General features: G+C 45.2%; 1 protein-coding gene across 6 annotated transcripts in view; it reads right to left on the bottom strand.

The window, feature by feature from the left end:
• The window catches only part of KIAA1210 (KIAA1210 ortholog), a 58490-nt gene extending 49961 nt beyond the window's left edge, over positions 1-8529 (bottom strand). For 3 of the 6 annotated variants that reach the window (XM_077889810.1, XM_077889814.1, XM_077889817.1), the window contains exon 1: positions 8374-8526. In XM_077889810.1, coding sequence (XP_077745936.1) covers positions 8374-8408 — 35 coding nt within the window. In that variant the 5' untranslated portion in view covers positions 8409-8526. Of the gene's footprint in view, positions 1-8373 lie in introns of all 6 variants that reach the window. The other 3 variants (XM_077889813.1, XM_077889815.1, XM_077889816.1) reach the window with 2 other exon arrangements.
• Between the last annotated feature and the right edge of the window lie 14336 nt (positions 8530-22865).

Here is a 22865-nt window from a genome sequence, read left to right as displayed (position 1 = left end):
GAAAGCTTGGGCCTAGGGAAAGGAGAGATCAAAGCAGCAAGATCTGAAGCAGGGTGGGGAAGTAACATGACCCACAGCTTATAGGATGGGCTGGTCTTTGGCCTTTGAGGTCCACGGGACAGAAAATAAGAGAAATGACCTTGTTGGTATAAAAATGCAACATGGCTTCAGCAATCCTCAGTAGCAGTCTTCTGTGAGATACAGTGCCTACCAGTTGTTGCTCTTTCCTTATCCATATCTAGATGTTCTCATGCCCTGTATCTCTTCTTTTTCTCCCCTCTTGTTTCCATTCCTTGTTTTGGACATCTCCCTTATATGTTATAGCGGACAAATGAATTAAATTGTTATAATCTTGCTGTGTTTGTAACAACGGATACAGCTTCAAGTGTTCAAATTAGATGAATAAAATGTTTTATGTTTCTACTTTCAGAAAAAATTTCAAGTCAGCTGCTTTAACAATATGGAACCCTTTGTTAATTTTTTCCCCCGTTTAGCCTTGGCCCTAATAGATGAAACTCTTCCTCTCCTTCTCAGCCTCTGTGTCTTTTAAGGATAGAAACTCAAACTAATGAAGAGCTACATCCTATGTGACCCAGGACAAGTCATATAATTTATTCGTGCCTCAGTTTCTTTATCCATGAAACGAATCTGCCTGCAGACAGAATGTGGTACGTGGAGGCAGGAGGTAGGATGGAGGTATGGAGGTCACAATATCATGTCTTTCTGTGGTGCTCTTGATTCTGTGACCCAGTAGTGTCTGAGCTGACATTCCTTTATTGCAGAAAGAGAAATCTGGCACCTTGTTTTTCTGAAGAGGAAGCATAATATGGTTGCAAAAGGGTTAAGCTATGGAGCTGGACAAATCCAGGTTTGGATCTTGGCTCTTGCTTAAGATCAGAAAAGAAAAAGCGTCCTGGTGTTGCAGGCAGTTGATGAACTAGCTCATAGAATGCTCTGGGCGTGTGGCATAACACATAGTAAGCCCTCAGGACGTGCTGGCTATTCTCATCATCATTCTCACCCCATGGTGTTGAGGACCTAGGTCCCCTGTTCTTCCTCTCTGCTATCCCAAAAGTAAGGGATAAAACTTTCTGCCTTTAGCCATACTGTCTCCGGTGGCCCCCTGGTGGCCTGCTGCGTTAAATGGCCATCTGCATTGAGGGCTGGGACCCATGGCTACATGAGCGAAAGCCAGCAGGATCCAACCTGTGCCCTTTGCTCATTAGGATCCTCCAGCCACAGATATGGCTTGAGTTTAAATTCCTGATGCCTGGGAAACCCACTGTCCCCAGAAAGCCTCTCTCTGGGCACATGGAGCATGATGACTTCTTTCAGGGTGCTCCCCAGTTCAGGCAAGGCTGCCCAGGCTCCTCATGAACACTGTAGTTGTGACTAACTCAGAGGCCTTTGCTTTATCCTTTGTCCTCCTCTGTCCCTAAATGGTTTGGACTGCTCTTCTGGGCTTGGCAAGGCTCCTGGCTCCTGGCTCCTGGCAAAGAGACTCCTGTCCCCCTTTCCTCCTCTCAAGAAAGACCTAAACAGCTTTCCCACACCATCAGCCAATACCTTCATTGCCATTTCCATCCCAGAGGAAGAGAAGTGGGATTCTGACTAATTAAGTGGCTAAAAGTTGCTCGTCAGGTGGTGAGGGAACTCATGTTTACTGAGGGCTTAGCCACGTGCCCATCAGTTACCTGACTTACTGCTGGTGACAACCCCTGGAGGTAGGAATCGTTATACCCATTTTATAGAGGAGACAAGTAAGGGTCAGGCGGGCTTAAGGCCTTCATTCACCCATGGCCATACAGCTAGTAAGTAACACCGCGAGGATTCAAAACCATGTCTAACCCCAAGGCATCATGCACCTTCCACTATAGGGTGCCCATGATTTTCAGCATGTGTGCCTCTCAGGCCAGACACTGTGCTAGGTGGCCGAGCCCTTGGAGGACATGGCCTTGATGGCACACCGTGAGCTGCTGTGAGGCCCTCCCGGGCCCCCCGGGCCAGATGCCTTGCTCCTTCATTAGCAGCCTGGGAGCCAGCCTGCCCCTACACTGCTCTGATTCCCCAACTCCAAATGCAGAGCTTCCATATATCCTTCAAGTGGTTCCTGGACTCTCCCGGCACATGTTTGGCTGGGCGACAGAGGGAGAAGGACCTGACATTGTGAAGACCTCCTGGTTTCCCGCTACTCTCCAATACAACTGTCCCGGTTCGGGAACTCTCATTTCGAATGTACGATAGTTCCACCAAAGCAGAACTTCTGTGCCGAATCTAAACAAAAGCACCCCTGCGTGCAAACTCAGAACATAAGCCTTGCGCTTATGGAGGGCTTTGTCGTCTTCAAACCACTCTCAGAGCCATTTGGCCCTCCCAGCAATTCTGTGGCATTGACAGCAAGGGAAGTAGCATTGCTGTGCTTATCATTTTTATTATTCCCATTTTACAGATGAGAAAAGCAAAGCCCAAAGAGGCACGCCTGTGGCCGTGCAGTGAGGACCAAGAGTCAGGGCTCTGCCTGGGAGGTGGCCTTTCAAAAATATTGCAGAGGAGGTCTTGTTTAGAAGCCCTGCGGAAGCCCCACTTACATGACGATAATTACTATACTGACCACAGACCCCTGGCAATAATTAACATCTTTCAAACGCTTACTGCTCTAGGCAACGCATTACATACTTTATAGCTCATGAATTATTGGATTGGATATTCATAATTTTCCAAGGAGGAGGTCCCGTTATTACCATCATATTACAGATAAGGATACTGAGGCTCAGAAGGCTTAGGTGACTCAAGACTGTCAAGCTAGACAGTGGTGGTCCAAGAACACAGACCTAAGACTCTCTGGTCCCAGAGCCACACTCCACTAGGGCCGCCGTGCTGCTAAAGTTGAGTCTAATATGGAAACCACTCAGCACATGTGGCTATTTCAGTCTAAATTTATTTTAGTGAAATAAAATAAAAATTCAGTTACCCGGTCATGCTAGCCACACGGCAAATGCTCATTAGCTACACATGGCTGATGGTTCTCATTACTGGACAGAACAGATAGAGAACACCCCAGAAACTTCCATCACCACAGAAGCTTCTATTGGATAATGCTGGTCTAAACACTTAGGGTGCTCCTCTTCGGACATCTACTTTGGTAAAATGTTATTAGTTTCAGGCAGGGTTTCTCAATCTTGACACTACTGACATTTGGGACTGAAAAATTCTTTGTTGCGGGGGGGTGGGGGGTGGGGGGGTGGAGGGGGGTGGAGAGGTGGTAAGGGGAAGGAGGTGGCTTTTCCTGAGCACTGCGGGATTTTTAGCGGCATCCCTAGCCTCTACCCACTAGATGTCAGTAGAATACCTTCCCCCTAGTTGTCACAGCTAAGTGTCTCCAGACATTGCCACATGTCCCCTGGGGAGCAAAAACCACTTCCCACGTCTCTGCTGAGAATCTCTGGGTTAAGGTTAGCAATGTATTTAAAATAATAAGTGAAGTAAATGGCCAATCTTTCACTACCTTAACTTGGCCTTCTGAAAACAAGCTGTTTCACCCAAATTCATTTCTCCTACTGAATCATGATTTATAGCAATTTGCATTGAATGTGTGGTTTTAATAGCTATCGGAGATTTCATGAAAAGAATAAAGGCATTTAAAGCAGCAGCACATGAGTGAAGATGCCAAGAGGGGATTACTGTAATGTCCTGTATGATTAGTTCCTCAAATTTCCTAGCCACCAACAATAACTATGAGTTTATAAAGGAAAGATACAAAAAAAAGGAAAGATACAAAATGGATTATTTTTTAAAAGCTAGAAGAATGTTAAAGGAGAAAATCAATTAGGAAATAACAGGAGAAGCCATATGGCATACTACATTTGGCTACTGATCTCCAAAAATAACAAACAACAGAAATTGTGCCACTTGAGAAATTAGCAAAAGAATCCCCCAAATGCTAAAGTTGGCCCAACAGAAAACAGGCTTTCAAAGGCTTCAAATGAAACTAGTATAAATATTCTCATATAAAATGCTGAAATTTTGGTTACTGATGAAATAATGTATGTTTCCACATTTTAAATATATTCCCAAGGAAATGAAACCTCCCTGCAGCAAATGGAACACTCAGGATGCTGCTAGAGACCAAATATAACCCACCAACTATGTCTCCAGAGAAATCTCCAAAAGCTTTTTTTTTAAGATTTATTTATTAATTTGAGATAGAGATCATGAGCAGGGGTCTAGGGGTAAGGACAAGCAGACTCCCTACTGAGCAGGGACCCCGATGCAGGGCTCAACGCAGGGCTCAATCAATCCCAGAACCTTGAGATCATGACCTCAGCTGAAAGCAGATGCTTAGCAGACTGAGCCACCCAGGAGCCCCTCCAAAAGCTTTAAGCTTTTAAAACCATCTCCTCCTAATGAATTTTTACAGATTTAACAAGTTTAGCTATCTTACAAATAGTCCAAAAAGGCAAACTTTTGGTAAACCGGTAGATATGTCAGGTAGTTTATTTGAGAAAGGTCCCCGGGTGAGGCTGGGGACCTGGGACAGTGCTCCCCATGGTGGGCACCTGCTACTTCACCAGCTCTCCTATGGCTCTCATGAATGGAAAGTGCCTCTGATAAGATGTCACGGGTAAATGCAGGTTAGCAAAATGCAATACCCAGTCGGGGTCCCTTGCCAGGGAACTGGACTTAAGAGCTTTTCTTCTAAAACTAGAAGGAGAAGGAGGAGGAGGAGAAAAGAAAAAAGAAAGAAAAACACTGGGAAGAAGAGAAAATGAGAAGGAAGCAAAGCGTCACAGGGATCTCTAATGACCTTCTCAAGTGCTTAATTGCAGTGAGGAGTGGAAGGTGGGAAGGTGGGTCTGAGCTGGGAGGCTGAGTAGTAGCAGCTACACATTTATGGTGCTTTTAGGTAGCTTATGTTTGCCTTCCCCAGCTGGAAGCTCACACGGGGCCTGGCTTTGCATTCAGCAGAACAGGCTACTGATCAAATCTATGAGGTGAGACCTCTTCCAGCATCTGGGTGTCAGGAGCCTCTGCAGGATGAAGAAGGAATGCACGGGTCCCCTGAATACCTGCAACTAGAACTCCTAAAAAGTCAGTATTTGTGGCCTCTGGTCTCCAATAGAGTCCATACTGCTTCTGGGGAAGGGAGACATCAGGACACATAATTCAAGACTACTAGTATGTTCTCCTTTCTACCCATAAGCATATTCACTAATCCCTTGATAAATTCCAGTCCCCTGCTGTCATACCGCATCTGTGAAAATAACAGGACTTGATAGCTAGTTACCTCAAACAACTATAGGACTATACCTACAATAACCAGTTCAGAACTCTAACACCAGAACTGGTCCCTGAGTGGCTGGAGCAGAGCAAGGTATCAGTGAGGCTGGTGGCAGGGAGTCAAGGCCTACAAGGGTATGGGTGGCTCTGAATATATACCCATTTCCACCACGGGCCAAACACCTCAAATATCTCCAACCCATAAAATAAACGCACGCACCTATAGATAAAATCTACACTGCAAGTGTGAGCTGGAGAGGAACTGAGCTAAGCCTGTGTTTCCACCCTGCATTTCAACTCCCAAGGCCTGCCTCCTGGGGTTCCTTGAAAGGGTACAACCCTCCCTATATGGCCAAGCTATGATTCTGGGAAACCCTCTTGTTGGGCAGGGGGTTGTTGGGAGGATGGAGGGTGGGAGAGAATCAAAGTCTTCCGGGGCAGGCAGTGAACGAGCAGCACGATTGCCGTGACTTGCAGCAGGCCTGGGAAAGGCTCACAGAAGAGGACCCTGACGCCACATCCGGTAACTGAGAGGCTGTATCTTGTACATCTTTGAAGAAATTTAGAAAACTTAAGATGATTCAGTAAATGTAAGGTGTTTTCTCCATTCACCTCAAATTCCACTCTCGCTTGCCCTTTCTGTCTCATTCCCCCAGGCTCTCCCATTTCGGGCCCGGCTCCTCCATCCTCCTTTACATTCTCTCTGACTGAGCTTCTACAGAACTCCCACCCCACCTCTGGCAAACTGCTGTTTACCGGGCGCTCCATAAGAAGGCAAGCTTCTCGAGGGTATCTTGGTTCAGTCGACAACATGCGTTACACAAACGCTCGTGCCAGGCACCATGCTCTCTTGGCTCCAGGCAAGGAAAGCACGCATTTCCCCCCGGAAGGTGTTGAGCACAAAACTTGCTCCAGAGCAGGTACACAATACTTTTCAATGACCTACCTATACCTGTTAGGTCCTTCAAGGGACTTTAAGCCACTTACTAATAGAGGCTGGGGCTCCTTAATCTCAAATGCCTCCTTATCACTTCTCCCATTCCTTCAGCCTATATTCAATAAATGGTCAGATGAGCTCAGGCCTTCAACTGTGGCTACAGGAATAGCCATCAGCCCCCTGAGTGTGTCTTCTCCACCCCAAAGATCTCAGACTGCCCCGGATCACCAGCCCCCCCACCCCCCACCCCTGCCATGGAAGACAGACATCAGGATGAAGGGCCCAGAGAAAGGCCCCCTCTATTATCTGCAAGCAGGAGAATCTAATATAAAGGGGGCAGCACTGTACACCAGGGAAGAAGGGCAGGACACTCACCTGGGAGTGATAACATTATCATTGTCACCTCTCATGGCAGTGGTGTTATCACCCTTGCCTCCCAAGGCCTCCACACCAACCTCTCTGCAATCTGGTGGCTATAAGGAATTACGCAGAGAAAGCCTTGGATGGTTTCCAAGGTGGTGGAGGGCAAGACACTCAGGGGAGCCCTGGAGTGGGGGTTTTCAAAGAGCTGCCAGGACACTTCACAGGCCCAGACTCCAGGCCCACTCATTCACCATCAAGAGCAGGAGCGGGCTGCGGTGTCAGTTTCCCAGCAGCAGCAGAAGGGACGGTGGATCTCCCCACACCTCCCTGCCCTAACCACCTCCTGTCAGCACTCCAAAGGGAGCCCGAGCGGAAATCACATGGAAGGCCACTTGGGGCCTTGAAGGCCAGAGGCTAATCAGTGCTTTTCCGTGGGGGGAGAGGGGGCAGGTGCTGCTGGAGGTCTACAGTGAGAGTGAGGTGAATTTCTGGCTGTGATTCCAGATTGTGACAGCCTCACAGAAGAAACTAGAAAAATAATCCTATATACTCGCAGACCCATTAATGAGCCATGGGCCTGGATCCATTTTGCTGAGGATCTTATTGTCACTGCCGGCAATAGGCACACACGACATCCCAAGGCACCCCCATAGGTGCACAGGGACAGTAAAGGACTCGGTGCTGACCTTCCACCCCTGCCCAGTAACTAGGAGCACACAGTTCCTAGGGCTGACACCAACTTTAGAAAATTAAGGCAACTCAGAAATGTTAAAGAGATTTTCTCCACTCATCCAAATTCTGCTCTTTCATCCCTCTTGTCCTCCTTTGTCCTCTTCCTCTCTCTTCTTCTCTCTCTCTCTCTCCATCTCTGTCTTTGTCCTGTGTCTCTCACTCCTTGCTCGCCAACCCCCCCCCCGCATCTCCGCCCCCCAATATCTGTATTGGCAGCCCCACTGGCTGCTGACTATGTATGTTTTTTACCTAGGTAGGTTTTGACCACATCAAAACGCTTGGCGTCCCTGAAACCCATTCATTATTTCACCGAACAATTACTGCGAAGGTGACTTCAGTGGTGCTCTCAGTCCACGAAATTTAGCCTTGTAAAATCCAGGGCTGTGCGGTGCTTTATTTTCAGAGGACATGGGCTAGGTTTAGCGACAAGTGCACATCGGAACCTGTAGCTCTGCCTTCGTCTGTCTCTCTCCTGGCCCGCCTGTGATAGGAACATCCTGGTGGTGCAGCTGTCCCTTCTCAGACCCTCGAGCCACTCCTCGCACGCTCCAGCGTCCCCCGCCCGGGAGAGGGAGGTGGGGCGGCGCGCTGCGCGGGGAAGGAGTCCCCGGGAATAGCGGGACTCCCGGGCCATCTCCGCCCCTCGCCGCCTCTGCCCTACGGTGCGGCGCTCCTAGCCTCTGCGAGGAGACCAATCAATGACCTCAGCGGCCCCGGCGGGACGTCCCGCCTCCTCGGCCCGGCCCGCGCCTCCCCACGGGGACGCAGGTGAGCCAGGTGTGGCCGGCCTCAAGGGACAGAGAGTCCGCCGCGCCCACGCTTCCCCCCACCGCCACCCCAAGCAGGCCGGCGCCGCTTTCCCACGCCCACCTGCCGGAGACTACCGGCGCGTGCTGTCCCCAAGCGGAGGGTTCGAGCCCCGGCCCCGGTCGGCTCCGCGCGGGCCCGGTGGGCGGCGAGCGCCAGGTCTGGGAGCAGAGAGACCCCCCGCGGCGGCGACCTAGAGCTCCGCCGCCCTCGGCTGCGGGGAGCTAGTCGGAGCCCTGCCTGCGCCCGCCACTTACTCTGGAGCCCTCAGGCAGCTGTAGAAGCCAGCCATGGTGCTTCGGAAGCGCCACACTGCCCAGGGGCGAGCGCAGCGGGCGTGCGGACCGGACAGCTCTGCAGCCGGGCGGTCACACGCATGCAGCCCACGTCTGCGGGCCGATGCACTAATCCAGATAAAGTTTCTGCTCCGAGACCTCTTGTTGTCTTCTGAATCGGGTCCAAAAAAGGCTGGGCTTGTTCCTTACAAGGCCAGGAACTGTTAACTCCCCTTTTTCCCCTCTGCCTCCGGCTTCACACGACCACAGCATCCTTGGTGCAAAATACCAGATGCTCTGTCTTAGGCTGTCTGTATCCCCGCAAAGCTAACAAGTGTCCGGGGCGGGGGGGCGGGGGGGGAGAGATCTTTAGGAGGGGAAGCCCTCGGGGCTTAGCCGAGACCTTTACCTGGGCAGGGAGGAACACTCAACAGCTTTGGGGAGGTAATGTGAATAAGTCACTTTTTGGCATTTTAGCTTCTGCAGGCTAGAGAATGGGGGGGCAGAGGGGAGAAGAGAGAGGAGAGGAGAGGAAAGGAGAGGAGAGGAGAGGAGAGGAGGGGAGGGGAGGGGAGGGGAGGGGAGGGGAGGGGAGGGGAGAAGAAAAAGAAGCACGAATGTCCTTAAAGTTGTGAAATTTCAATGCCCTTCAGATTGAGGTTCCCAGCAAAGACTGTGCATACACAGTGGATCCCTATTATAACATGATTTACATTACATGGATTCAGATATACTGCTGATCAGATTGTGTCTGCAGAAAACCCGAAAAGAACTAGAGAAAGAGCAGAAGTGCCACCTAATGGTTGCTGCCTGAAAGACCCAGTAGGGGCATCTTTCCCAACCCCAGTTCACTAAAAAGGCATCCCTTCCTAGCATCTGAAATTTGGAGGCAATATTTGATTTTGCAATATTTTGCAATTGTTTTGATTTTTGAAGTGTCTGGTGACAGTGTGAAAAGCAAGGCAAATGTGGATGCGGGCTTTGGCTTTTTAAAATTACTGTGAAAAATCAAGGGTTTTTTTAAAAGTCAAGATTTCTCCTGTGTGTGCATTCAGCAGGGATCATTAAACACTGCATGACTGAGCCTAACCTGATGGCCTTTTTAAATCTGACTACCTTGGATTAGAAAGAAGAAGAAAACCAGGTCCCAGCCCCTCAGGATGGTCTTAGCCAGTCTGTAGCAGGGGACCTTCTTTCCCCTTCAGTCTGCAATAGGCAACACCCTGCTGCTGAAATTTCACTGGGTGAGTAGACTGGGCTCTCTGGAGCAGGGCAGTGCATGGGCCCCTCTCTTCATAAGTTGGTGGGGTGAAGGGGGAGCATAACTGTCCAAGGACTAGATTTACACTGTACGTGCTGAATCCTCACCTGTGGCTAAGACTTCTGGCAAGAATTCCTTTCTAGCTAGAATTTATGATCAGTTCTCTATGATTCATATGTGGCTTACCCACTTAGTGGATTTTCTGCAATTATGGTTAATCAAAGCATGACTGCTGTCTACCCTAGTTGTCATGTCAGTGGGTGGTTAGGAAAGACCAATTTTATTATTTTTACTATTGCTATTATTAGGAAAGACCAGTTTTAATACTGGCCAAAGAAGAAGCTAATTAGGAAGGCAAATTCGTACTATTCTCCTCTCAAATTGAACACACACTGAAAACCACAGAATTCTGGTTGTTTTTTTTTTTTTTTTACTACTTTTTTTGCATACTTTGTGATCATTTGGCCAATTACTTTCTTCCATTGCTATGAAGAATCAGGAGTGGAGGGTCCACAGAAAATCCATCCTGGAATTCCCAGACTTCACTGATGGCTCCTTCTCCTAAACTCTGGCATCGCTTGTGGTCAGGGCTCTGGAACCAGAGCTGGGTTCAAATGCTGCCTAAGTTTCTGCCATGTGATAGCTTAATCAGGATTTTGTGAGAAAATGTTCTTTGAAGGTCCATGCTGAAGTATTTAGAGGTGAAGTGTAATACTGTCTGCAATTTATGCTCAAGTAAGTCAGGGGGAAGAAATGGGTAGGGATGTGTTTGTGTGGAGAGAGAGAGACAGAGAATGGAATGATGGGGCACATGCAGTAAGATGCTGACATTCGGTGACTGTTAGGTGAGCCTATATGGGACTTCATTTTACTCTTCTTTCAACTTCCCTGTAGTTTGGAAGTATTTTCAAAATTAGAAGTGGGAAATAAAATTTTAGTTCTGCCTGCCCTGATCAACTGTGTTAGCAGCAAATTACTCCTTGTAAATTTGAATTCCCTCGGCTTGAAAATGGATGTATGAAGAACCTCCCTTGTAGGATTGTTTATGGGGACTTAATTGAGTGAACAAATGTCATGCCTTTAACATGGTGCCTGTCCCTGAGGAAGGCCTCCATAACTACTAGCAATTGCTATTATCATGCCATTGCCACTTAACATGTGATTATATACTGTCTCTTACTGTCCTCTCGTGTTTCATACACAGGTATCCTATATCCTGCACTCTGATTTTAAGCCTCCAGAGGGCAAACTACATTACTTCCACATTTTCTTGTCTCTACCATAGAAGCTGGCCGGGCACGGTGTAAATCAGAGCTAGTGAACAGTGCACCTTGTTGAGTTAACTCTGATGTCACTGTTCTGTGAAATCTGTGCTCCTGTGGCGTTGCCTTGAAAATGATCACGTGCCCAAGGGCCAGCGTTACTGATGACAGATGGGTAGAAGAGAATGTTTGCATCACACGGAAGGTGGGTGCTGGGTGAGAAGGCGGACTACCAAGGCAATTACTGGGGAATCGGTTTCGTAAATTCTTCAGATTGAAGATAATATATACCTTCATGCACAGCCAGACTTTTGGAAAGAGCGCCCACCTTTTTTAAATCCCAGGAGGGCTTCTGTTCCACTGCTTGGCTCGCAGGATGAGGACGACCTCTACTAAGCAAGTTGAGCGCATCCTTGGGATTCCAGGCCAACAAAATAGATTTCCAGGAGTGGCAAGGTATAGCTACTCCCTCCCAACACAGGAGAGAGCACAGACACTGTGAGTGACCACACCCCCACCCCAGTTCTTGGATAAATGCCTCCACCGCTTGCAGAAGGAATGTGGTCTTCCTGGCTCCAACCGTTGATCCCAGTGAGTCTCAAACATGCAGGATAAATTCAACTGAAACCTTCAAGACCAACTTCAAAAATCCTGCCAGGGCCTTTAAACATCTAGGTCTTGAAAAAAATCTCTGCAAGCACTGGAGCCTGAAATGGAGAACGGTGAGACTTCTTCACTCCTGAGCAGATGTAAACCATTCCAGAAGGTTCTTCTCAGTCCCTGTTTCTCTCTCCTCCCTTTCCTTTTGGCTTCTGTCTTCTTCCTTCTTCTTTCCATCTCCCCTCGGTCCTAGCTCCTGAGGCGCGCTGAACCAATTCCCTTCCTGCTAAAGGCTGGCAAAGAAGCAGTGGGCTCAGGGGTTAGAAATGAGAGAGACAAAGCAGTTTAGTGTCTGTATCCATGTGACCCTGCTGATTGCAGCATCCCAGATGGAGTGACATCTCACAAAGCCTGGGAGGATAAGCTAGAGTACTGGCTTATGGCTTCCACAGAGCCATTCATGCAGACTTCTCAGCGTGCCTTCAGAATATCTGCCCTCACAACACCCTGGGGAGTCCACAGGCCAGTGGGATTCAGGAATGAAAGACCAACAGAGCCAGGATCATCTCTAAGGAGCTGGACTGGGGAAAACTATGCTCAGGTGGGGCAGGGACCTCTCCCCAACCCCCAACATTTATAAACATGCCAAGTCTGATGTAAATTGGCATTCAGGGGGGAGGAGGTAGGAATGGGGAGGGGGAACCTGGTAAGATACTCTGGAGGGGCTGGAAGGATAAAAGGCGGAATGCTTACGTAGCAGGCATTTGCTAAGACTAGTTCCCAGTCCTGTCTACTTCCTCCCCATCCCCCTCCCCCTCCATCAGGTAGTTTTCAGAGTCATTATGTATCTCCTTCTGCCTGGACACCTTGGATCAGGGAGGAGAGGGTACAACCATGAAAGTTACCATCACTTGCTACGCTCTAGGCTGGTCCTTGCAGTGGGGAAGAGCAATCATATTTGGAGGAAGTCTGTGTCATATAGAATGTTTAGAATGTAGTTTTATTACTCTCAGGCTATATATCCAATAACACAAACTTGGCTCCAGGTGTGGACCTGACTAAACAGACAAGAGAGAGTTTGTAAATAGATGTCGTGGAATGTTTCTAAACGCACACCCATCCGTCCACCAGCCTGTTAGATTGGCCCGTTTTCAGATTTTTTCCCTTTCTCAAGTGGAAACTGGAGCTCAGTTGAAGCCAATGATGTTGGGAGTGAAGGTGCAAGGATGTGAAAGGTCCTTGCCAGTTCCTTGCTGGATGCATTCATTTCCTTCCCCCCCCCCCCCCCCCCCCCCCCCCCCCCCCCCCCCCCCCGGCCAGGGGAAAGCTCCACAATGATCCCCTCCCCTCTCTCCTTCTCCCTGGCCCTCAAGAGCCTGGGGGTGGGACAGAGCTCAGGAAGGAGGAGGAACCCACGTTCTTTTCCCTCACCTCCAGTGACAGCCAAACTAATGATCTCCAACCTGCAAATCAGCAGGAAAGAGAAAGCACATACATTTATCACTCACACTTCACTTAGCCCAGAGCTTGGAGGTATGAGGCAGTGGGAGCCCCACAGCTGCCATCTCCTGGTCAGAGACCCTGCCAAGCATCACTTCCCCTAAGGGCAGCACCATCCAAAGCCTGCATGCTCCCCTCCATCTAACCATCAGCCCAAGGAGCACAGGCTCAGCCAGGAATGCCACCTCCACTGGAGGAGGGAGACTCACTTGGTAAATGGTTTTTTTTACCACCTAGCCAGACACAGAACCCGTTCTGGATTCCTCACCCAGGCAGCTGAGAGGGAAGAGACCTCCCTGGGCTGGAATCAGTGATTCACACTAGCCTACCCAAACAGCCTCCTGCTGTCATTTTATTTCCTCCATTACTTAACATCCTGAAGAGGGAGTTCCTAGTCCTTCCTCCCAGGCCTTTGGCATCCCGAGTTGAATGACGAGTCAGTGGGACAAGTAAAGGCATGTAGCCAGGGCAGCTGGCCTCTAACTCCCCAAAAAAGAAAAAAAATGGTTAAAAAATTCTAATGGCACCCAAAGGTATAAAATAATGAAAGATGAAAGCCCCTCTCCAACCTTCATCTCCCAAAGTCCATACCCTACTTTTTGGCTTCCTTTCAGGAAAGAAAAAAGTTGAATGTATAAACATGTATGTGTGTGTGTATGTGTGTGCATGTGTGTATACATATTTGGGGTTTTTATTTATTTACAAAAACAAAAATGAAACAAACAAATCATGCTCTACACTGTTCTTGTATTTGCTTTTGTTCTACCTAGCTATCTTGACAATCTCTTCCTCCCAGGCCAAAAAAGTGTCCCTCATTCTTTACTAACTGCACATCAGTTATGATGACTATAGTTAACAAGACTGTATTCTATACTTGAAAGCTGTTAAGAGAGTAAATTTTACATACCTTCACCACAAAAAATATATAATTATGTGATGTGATGAATGTGTTAACTAACTTTATTGTGGCAATCATTTATATCTATATCTATATCTATTCCTATATCTATATACATTCATATATATATATATATTGAAGTCACCACTCCATCCTAACAATTAAAACCTGAACAGACTGAACAAAATCAACAACAACTCCTCTTGGATTTATAAGAGAGGGGAGGACTTAAGACAAACCGTTGCCCCTAAGCTTGGAGAGACAGACAAGCAAATTCCGGGAGACATGACTTCCCAAAGCTAAGATTCACTAGCAGAAATTGCCACAGGAAAGGGTGCCTGAGTGAAAAAAATAAAATCTGAACTGTAACTAACAAAATGATGGAGTCTCAATGTGGCCAACTCTGAGAGTTAAAAACTAGCAAGGCCAACTAAGGAAAAGAAAGAAAGGACACAAATTATTCACATCAGAAATGAAAGAAGGGAAATCACTACCAATCCTATGAACATTAAAAAGGTACTAAAGGAATACTATGGACAACTCTAAGCCCACAAATTTGATAACCTAGATGAAGTGGGCCAATTCCTTGAAAGCCACAATTTGCCAAATTCACACAAGAAATAGACTATTTATTTATTTATGTATTTATTTATTTATTTATCTGAGTTCAATTTGCCAACATATAGCATAACACCCAGTGCCCATCCTGTCAAGTGCTCTCCTCAGTGCCTGTGACCCAGTCACCCCAACCCCCTGCCCGCCTCCCTTTCCACCACCCCTGGTTCATTTCCCAGAGTTAGGAGTCTCTCATGTTCATTCATCCTCACTGATATTTCCCACTCATTTTCTCTCCAAGAAATAGACAATTTAGGGGCACCTGGGTGGCTCAGTCAGTTAAACGTCTGTCTGCCTTCAGCTCAGGTCATGATCCCAGGGTCCTGAGATCAAGCCCCATGTTGAGAGTCTGCTTATCCCTCTGGTTTATTCTCTCTCTCTCTCTCTCTCTCTAATAAATAAAATATTTTTTTAAAAAAAGAAATAGACTGTTTAAATAGGCCTGTATCTATTACAGAAATTCACTATTTAAATTACTTATTTACATAATAACCTTCCAAAACAGAAAGCAATGGGCCCAGATGGGTTCACTGACGAATTCTACCAAGCATTTAAGTAAGAAATTATACTACTCCTCTACAATCTCTATCAAAATATGAAGACAGAGGGACTATTTCTTAACTCATTCTATGAGGTCAGCATTATCCTAATACCAAAATCCAACAAATTACAAGAAAACTACAGAACAATATCTCTCAAGAACATAGATGTAAAAATCCTCAACAAAATATTATCAAATTGAATCCAACAACATATAAACAAATGATATTTATTCCACAGCAAATGGTAGGTATTCAGGGCTGGTTCAATATTCAAAAATCAATTAACATAATCCAGTACATAAGCAGGCTAAAAAGGAAAAATCACATGATCATATCAATAGATCTAAAAAAAGCATTTCACAAAATCCAACACCCATTCATGATAAAAAAAAAAAACAAAAAAAAAAACTTACATTTCTCATCATTCTTGATGAGAAACTTGAAGGCTTCCCACTAAGATCAGAAACAAGGCGAGATGTCCCCTCTCACCACTTTTTTTTCAACGTCATACTGGAAATAGTAGCTAATGCAGTAAGACAATAAAGGAAGTAAAGGTGTATAGATTGGAAAGGAAAAAACAAAACTGTCTTTATTCCCAGATAATGTGATTATCTATGTAGAAAATCTGAAGTAATAAAAAGACTACTGATAAGCAATTATAGCAAAGTTGCAGGATACAAAGATCTAAATAGATAGATATCCCATGTTCATGGTTAGAAAGACTCAATATTACCAAAATATCAGTTCTTCCTACCTTGATTTATAGTCAATGCAATCCCAATAAAAATCCCAACAAGTTATTTTGTGGCTATCGACAAAGTGATTCTAAAGCTGATATGGAGAGGCAACAGACCTAGAATAGCCAACACAATATTGAAGGAGAAAAACAAAGTTGAATAACTGACACTACTTGACTTTAAGTTTTACTATAAAGCTACACTAATCAAGAAAGTGTGGTATTGGTAAAGAATACACCTAGATCAATGGAACAGAATGGAAAGCCTAGAAACAGATTCATATAAATATACTCAAGTGATCTTTGACAAAGAAATAAAGGCAGTAAAATGGAGCAAAGATAGTCTTTTTAACAAATGGAACAGGAACAACTGGACAGCCACATATGAAAAAATAAATCTAATGGCACCTGTGTTGTCCAGTTGGTTAAGCGTCTGCTTTCAGCTCAGGTCATGATCTCTAGGTCCTGGGGTGGAGGCCCACATTGGACTGTCTGCTCAGTGAGGAGTCTCTTTCACCCCCCCTCAAAATAAATAAATAAAATCTTTTAAAAGAAAAAATAGGGGCTCCTGGGTGGCTCAGTAGGTTGAGCATCTGCCTTCAGCCCAGGTCTTGGTCCCGGGTTCCTGGGATTGAGCTCTGTGTCCAGCTCCCTGTTCAGTGAGTCTACTTGTCCCTCTCTGTCTGCCCCTCCCCCTGCTCAAGCTCTCGCTCTCTTTCAAATAAATAAATAAAAATTTAAAAAAAGAATATAGACATAGATTTTACACCCTTCACAAAAATTAACTCAAAATAAATCATAGACGTAAATATAAAATACAAAAACTGTAAAACTCCTAGAAGATAACATAGGAAAGAACCTAGATGACCATGGCATGACATAGGTATGGCAATGACCTTTCAGATACAACACCAAAGGCACAATCTATGGAAGAAATAATTCATACACTAAACTTCATTAAAATTAAAAATTTCTGCTCCGTGAAAGACAACATCAAGAGAACAAGAAGACAAGCTACAGACTGGGAGAAAATATGTGCAAAAGACACATCTGATGAAGGACAATTATCCAAAATATACAAAGAACTCTGAAAACTCAGTGGTAAGGAAACAGACAACCTTATTTAAAAATGGGCTCAAGATCTTCACAGACAACTCACCAGAGGAGACACACAGATGGCAAAGAAACATATGAAAAGATATTCTACATCATATGCCCACACAAAAACGTACGTTCACATGTTTATAGCAGCTTTATTTGTAATTGCCAAAACTTGGAAGAAACCAAGATGTCCTTCAATAAGTGAATGGATAAACTGTGGTATAGCCAGACAATGAGATATTATTCAGCACTAAAATGAAATGAGCTACCAAGATATAAAAAGAATGTAAGATCCTTGAATTAATATTGCTAAATGAAAGAAGCTGCTGTAGTCTGAATGCTTATATCCCCCCTAAAATCCATATGTTGAAAACCTAAATGCTCAACGTGATGGTATTAGGAGGTGGGGCATTTTGGAGGTGATTAGATCATGAGAACAGAGCCCTCATGAATGGGGCTAGGGTCCTTATTAAAGAGGCTCCAGGGCTAGCCCAGTCCTCCCACCTCACTGATAACACACTGAGAAGTCAACATTCTACAACCCAGAACCCAGAAGAGGGGCTTCACTTGACCATACTGGTACCCCGATCTTGAAGCTCCAGCCTCCAGAACTGTGAGAAATGTTTGGGGTTCATCAGCCACTCGCATGGCATTTTGTTATAGTAGCCCAAATGAACTAAGGCAGAGGCCAATTTGAAAAGGCTACATGGGAGGAAATTGAAGCAGTCATCAAAAACCTCCCAAAACACAAGAGTCCAGGGCCAGATGGCTTCCCAGGAGAATTTTATCAAACGTTTAAAGAAGAAATCATACCTATTCTCCTAAAGCTGTTTGGAAAGATAGAAAGAGATGGAGTACTTCCAAATTCGTTCTATGAGGCCAGCATCACCTTAATTCCAAAGCCAGACAAAGACCCCGCCAAAAAGGAGAATTACAGACCAATATCCCTGATGAACATGGATGCAAAAATTCTCAACAAGATACTGGCCAATAGGATCCAACAGTACATTAAGAAAATTATTCACCATGACCAAGTAGGATTTATCCCTGGGACACAAGGCTGGTTCAACACCCGTAAAACAATCAATGTGATTCATCATATCAGCAAGAGAAAAACCAAGAACCATATGATCCTCTCATTGGATGCAGAGAAAGCATTTGACAAAATACAGCATCCATTCCTGATCAAAACTATTCAGAGTGTAGGGATAGAGGGAACATTCCTCGACATCTTAAAAGCCATCTATGAAAAGCCCACAGCAAATATCATTCTCAATGGGGAAGCACTGGGAGCCTTTCCCCTAAGATCAGGAACAAGACAGGGATGTCCACTCTCACCACTGCTGTTCAACATAGTACTGGAAGTCCTAGCCTCAGCAATCAGACAACAAAAAGACATTAAAGGCATTCAAATTGGCAAAGAAGAAGTCAAACTCTCCCTCTTCGCCGATGACATGATACTCTACATAGAAAACCCAAAAGTCTCCACCCCAAGATTGCTAGAACTCATACAGCAATTCGGTAGCGTGGCAGGATACAAAATCAATGCCCAGAAGTCAGTGGCATTTCTATACACTAACAATGAGACTGAAGAAAGAGAAATTAAGGAGTCAATCCCATTTACAATTGCACCCAAAAGCATAAGATACCTAGGAATAAACCTCACCAAAGATGTAAAGGATCTATACCCTCAAAACTATAGAACACTTCTGAAAGAAATTGAGGAAGACACAAAGAGATGGAAAAATATTCCATGCTCATGGATTGGCAGAATTAATATTGTGAAAATGTCAATGTTACCCAGGGCAATATACACGTTTAATGCAATCCCTATCAAAATACCATGGACTTTCTTCAGAGAGTTAGAACAAATTATTTTAAGATTTGTGTGGAATCAGAAAAGACCCCGAATAGCCAGGGGAATTTTAAAAAAGAAAACCATATCTGGGGGCATCACAATGCCAGATTTCAGGTTGTACTACAAAGCTGTGGTCATCAAGACAGTGTGGTACTGGCACAAAAACAGACACATAGATCAGTGGAACAGAATAGAGAATCCAGAAGTGGACCCTGAACTTTATGGGCAACTAATATTCGATAAAGGAGGAAAGACTATCCATTGGAAGAAAGACAGTCTCTTCAATAAATGGTGCTGGGAAAATTGGACATCCACATGCAGAAGAATGAAACTAGACCACTCTCTTTCACCATACACAAAGATAAACTCAAAATGGATGAAAGATCTAAATGTGAGACAAGATTCCATCAAAATCCTAGAGAAGAACACAGGCAACACCCTTTTTGAACTCGGCCATAGTAACTTCTTGCAAGATACATCCACGAAGGCAAAAGAAACAAAAGCAAAAATGAACTATTGGGACTTCATCAAGATAAGAAGCTTTTGCACAGCAAAGGATACAGTCAACAAAACTCAAAGACAACCTACAGAATGGGAGAAGATATTTGCAAATGACATATCAGATAAAGGGCTAGTTTCCAAGATCTATAAAGAACTTATTAAACTCAACACCAAAGAAACAAACAATCCAATCATGAAATGGGCAAAAGACATGAACAGAAACCTCACAGAGGAAGACATAGACATGGCCAACATGCATATGAGAAAATGCTCTGCATCACTTGCCATCAGGGAAATACAAATCAAAACTACAATGAGATACCACCTCACACCAGTGAGAATGGGGAAAATTAACAAGGCAGGAAACAACAAATGTTGGAGAGGATGCGGAGAAAAGGGAACCCTCTTACACTGTTGGTGGGAATGTGAACTGGTGCAGCCACTCTGGAAAACTGTGTGGAGGTTCCTCAAACAGTTAAAAATATACCTGCCCTACGACCCAGCAATTGCACTGTTGGGGATTTACCCCAAAGATACAAATGCAATGAAACGCCGGGACACCTGCACCCCGATGTTTCTAGCAGCAATGGCCACGATAGCCAAACTGTGGAAGGAGCCTCGGTGTCCAACGAAAGATGAATGGATAAAGAAGATGTGGTTTATGTATACAATGGAATATTACTCAGCTATTAGAAATGACAAATACCCACCATTTGCTTCAACGTGGATGGAACTGGAGGGTATTATGCTGAGTGAAGTAAGTCAGTCGGAGAAGGACAAACATTATATGTTCTCATTCATTTGGGGAATATAAATAATAGTGAAAGGGAAAATAAGGGAAGGGAGAAGAAATGTGTGGGAAATATCAGAAAGGGAGACAGAACGTAAAGACTGCTAACTCTGGGAAACAAACTAGGGGTGGTAGAAGGGGAGGAGGGCGGGGGGTGGGAGTGAATGGGTGACGGGCACTGGGGGTTATTCTGTATGTTAGTAAATTGAACACCAATAAAAAATAAATTAAAAAAAAAAAGAAAAGGCTACATGTAATGTACAATTCCAACTAGGTAACATTCTGGAAAAGCCAAAAGTGTGGAAACAGTATAAAGATCAGTGGTTGTGGGACACCTGGGTGGCTCAGTGGCTCAGTGGTTGAGCGTGTCTGCCTTCTGCTCAGGGCGTGATCTTGGAGTCCCGGGATCAAGTCCCACGTCGGGCTCCCTGCATGGAGCCTGCTTCTCCCTCTGCCTATGTCTCTGCGTCTCTCTCTGTGTCGCTCATGAATAAAGAAAATCTTTAAAGAAGACAAAAAAAATCAGTGGTTGTGAGGATTTAGGCAGGGGACGGATGAATAGGCAGAGCACAGTGAATTTTTAAGGCAATGAAAGTCCTCTATATGACAGTATAATGATGGATACATGTCATTATACATTTGTCCAAATTCATGGAATGTCCAACACCAAGAGTGAACCCTCAGGTAAACTATGGACTTTGGGTGCTGATGATGTGTCAGTGTGGGTTCATCAGTTGTGATGAATGTACCACTCTGATGGGGGATGTTGATAATCCGGGAAGCTATGCAGGTATGAGGACAGGAAGTATATAGGAAATCTCTGTACCTTCCTCTTTATCTTGCTATGAGCCTAACACTGCTCTAAAAAAACTGAAGTCTTTATAAAAGTTAATTTAAGTAAGTGGGAAAAAAGTCACCAGGAGGCATGGCATGGAGGAATGAAAAGAATTTATTTGCTATAAAGTTGTTCTGAATGGTTTCAGTCCCAGCTGAAAAATGTGAGAAATGTTTGGGGTTCATCAGCCACTCGCATGGCATTTTGTTATAGTAGCCCAAATGAACTAAGGCAGAGGCCAATCTGAAAAGGCTACATGTAATGTACAATTCCAACTAGGTAACATTCTGGAAAAGCCAAATGGAGTCTGGAGTCTCCTTCATGCCCATCCCTCTTAATTCGGGAGTGCTCATTCCTGAGTGCCCTCCTTCAATCCCCAGCCTAGTCTCAATAGACTGAGCAGAGCTCCAGGAGCCCAGATACTACCCCCAACCCCCCCGCATCAAACACAATCTTTTATCTGAAATCTCTTCTTCTATGCACAGGAAATTGCTTTGTGATGCAGGACAGTGACAGGCACATAAGGGTTAATCAAAGTCAATCAAAGAATGCAAACTTTGTTAAGGTTGGTATTAAAAATCTCCATCATCATAGTACCTTAAGCCTGTGGGAAATTACATTATAAATAAAATTAATAAAAATTTTAATGTAATTACAATTACATTATAAATTGTTAAAAATTATATTTTTAACAACCTTAGGAAATTGTTTTCATTCTTTTTAATTCTGATAATGGACATTGCAACCACTGCAATAGATTTTTTCCATTTGGAGACAATTTTTTCACTCCTTCATTTTGAGAGAGTGCATCTACAAATGGACAATAGCCAGACCATATATGACAGTAGAACTCTGACCCATGCCTCTACAGCAGCCAACAAGGAAGTCAAACTCCAATCTCTCAGTGATCACCCCCAGATTCCTTCCCTATTTTTTAAAAAGACTTTATTCATTTATTCACGAAAGATCAGAGAGAAGTGAGGCAGAGACACAGGCAGAGGGAGAAGCAGGCTCCATGCAGGGAGCCCAATGTGGGACTCAATCCCGGGACTCCAGGATCACACCCTGAGCCGAAGGCAGGCACCAAACCACTGAGCCACCCAGGGATCAAAGATTCCCTATTTTTTGCCACTATCCATCCTTCTCCTAATTCAGGAATAGCCAGAGGAAGCCAAATAGGCTTCACCAACCAATCATATAGGATTCCTTGCTTCTAGATAGCCCACCACCAACTTCCCCATGCCAAAGGCCTCCAATCAGATTCCACTTGAAGTCTTCCCTCCTTTCACTGTGAAGCTTTCCCAATCCCCCACCTGCCTTTGAGTCTCTGCCAAAGCCAAGTGATGGTGGCTGCTTCTCTTGTATAGAAAGCTCAAAGTCAATAGCCTCTTCTGGTTCTCATTTGGGTCAGCTTCATTTGTTCCCTCAATGCCATAGCACATAGCCAGCTGCCCACTCCAGCATGCTCCCTGCCATTGGCCAGGGCTTCCCAGAATGTCTATACTGGCACATCTGAACTGTCCCCAACTGCATTGTGATACTGCACTTTGATGGTTAAGTTGCACACACACACACACACACACACACACCAAGGAGGGCATTTTGGCAGCTTGGTAGCTTGATGTAGTGATAAAAATATTGATATTGAAACCAGATACTGTAGCACTTATTAGCTACATGACCTTAGGCATGTTACTTACCCTCCCTGGGCCTCAGTTTCCACATCTCTTAGGTGGAAGCAATAATGTCCTTAGGCCCTCTTTCACAGAGTCGTTGCATCTCCTGGGAGAGGCAGTGTTGACTTAGAGAGGGATCTAAATGCTGGGGTCCTGACCCTCAGAGCAATGGTCCTAGCCAAGGGCCCACTGCTGACCAGTGGGCTCAAAAAGCAAACAATAATCTGCAAATCTTCCATGTGGGAACCATGAGTCAGGCTCTGGTCCAGGTCATGGAGAGGTTAACACACCTGGCTTTT

This window comes from Canis aureus, chromosome X, assembly GCF_053574225.1.
Source record: "Canis aureus isolate CA01 chromosome X, VMU_Caureus_v.1.0, whole genome shotgun sequence".
Classification (NCBI taxonomy): Eukaryota; Metazoa; Chordata; class Mammalia; order Carnivora; family Canidae; genus Canis; species Canis aureus.
The sequence above is the reverse complement of the archived record's forward strand: the minus strand, read 5'-3'. Positions and strand labels throughout refer to the sequence as shown.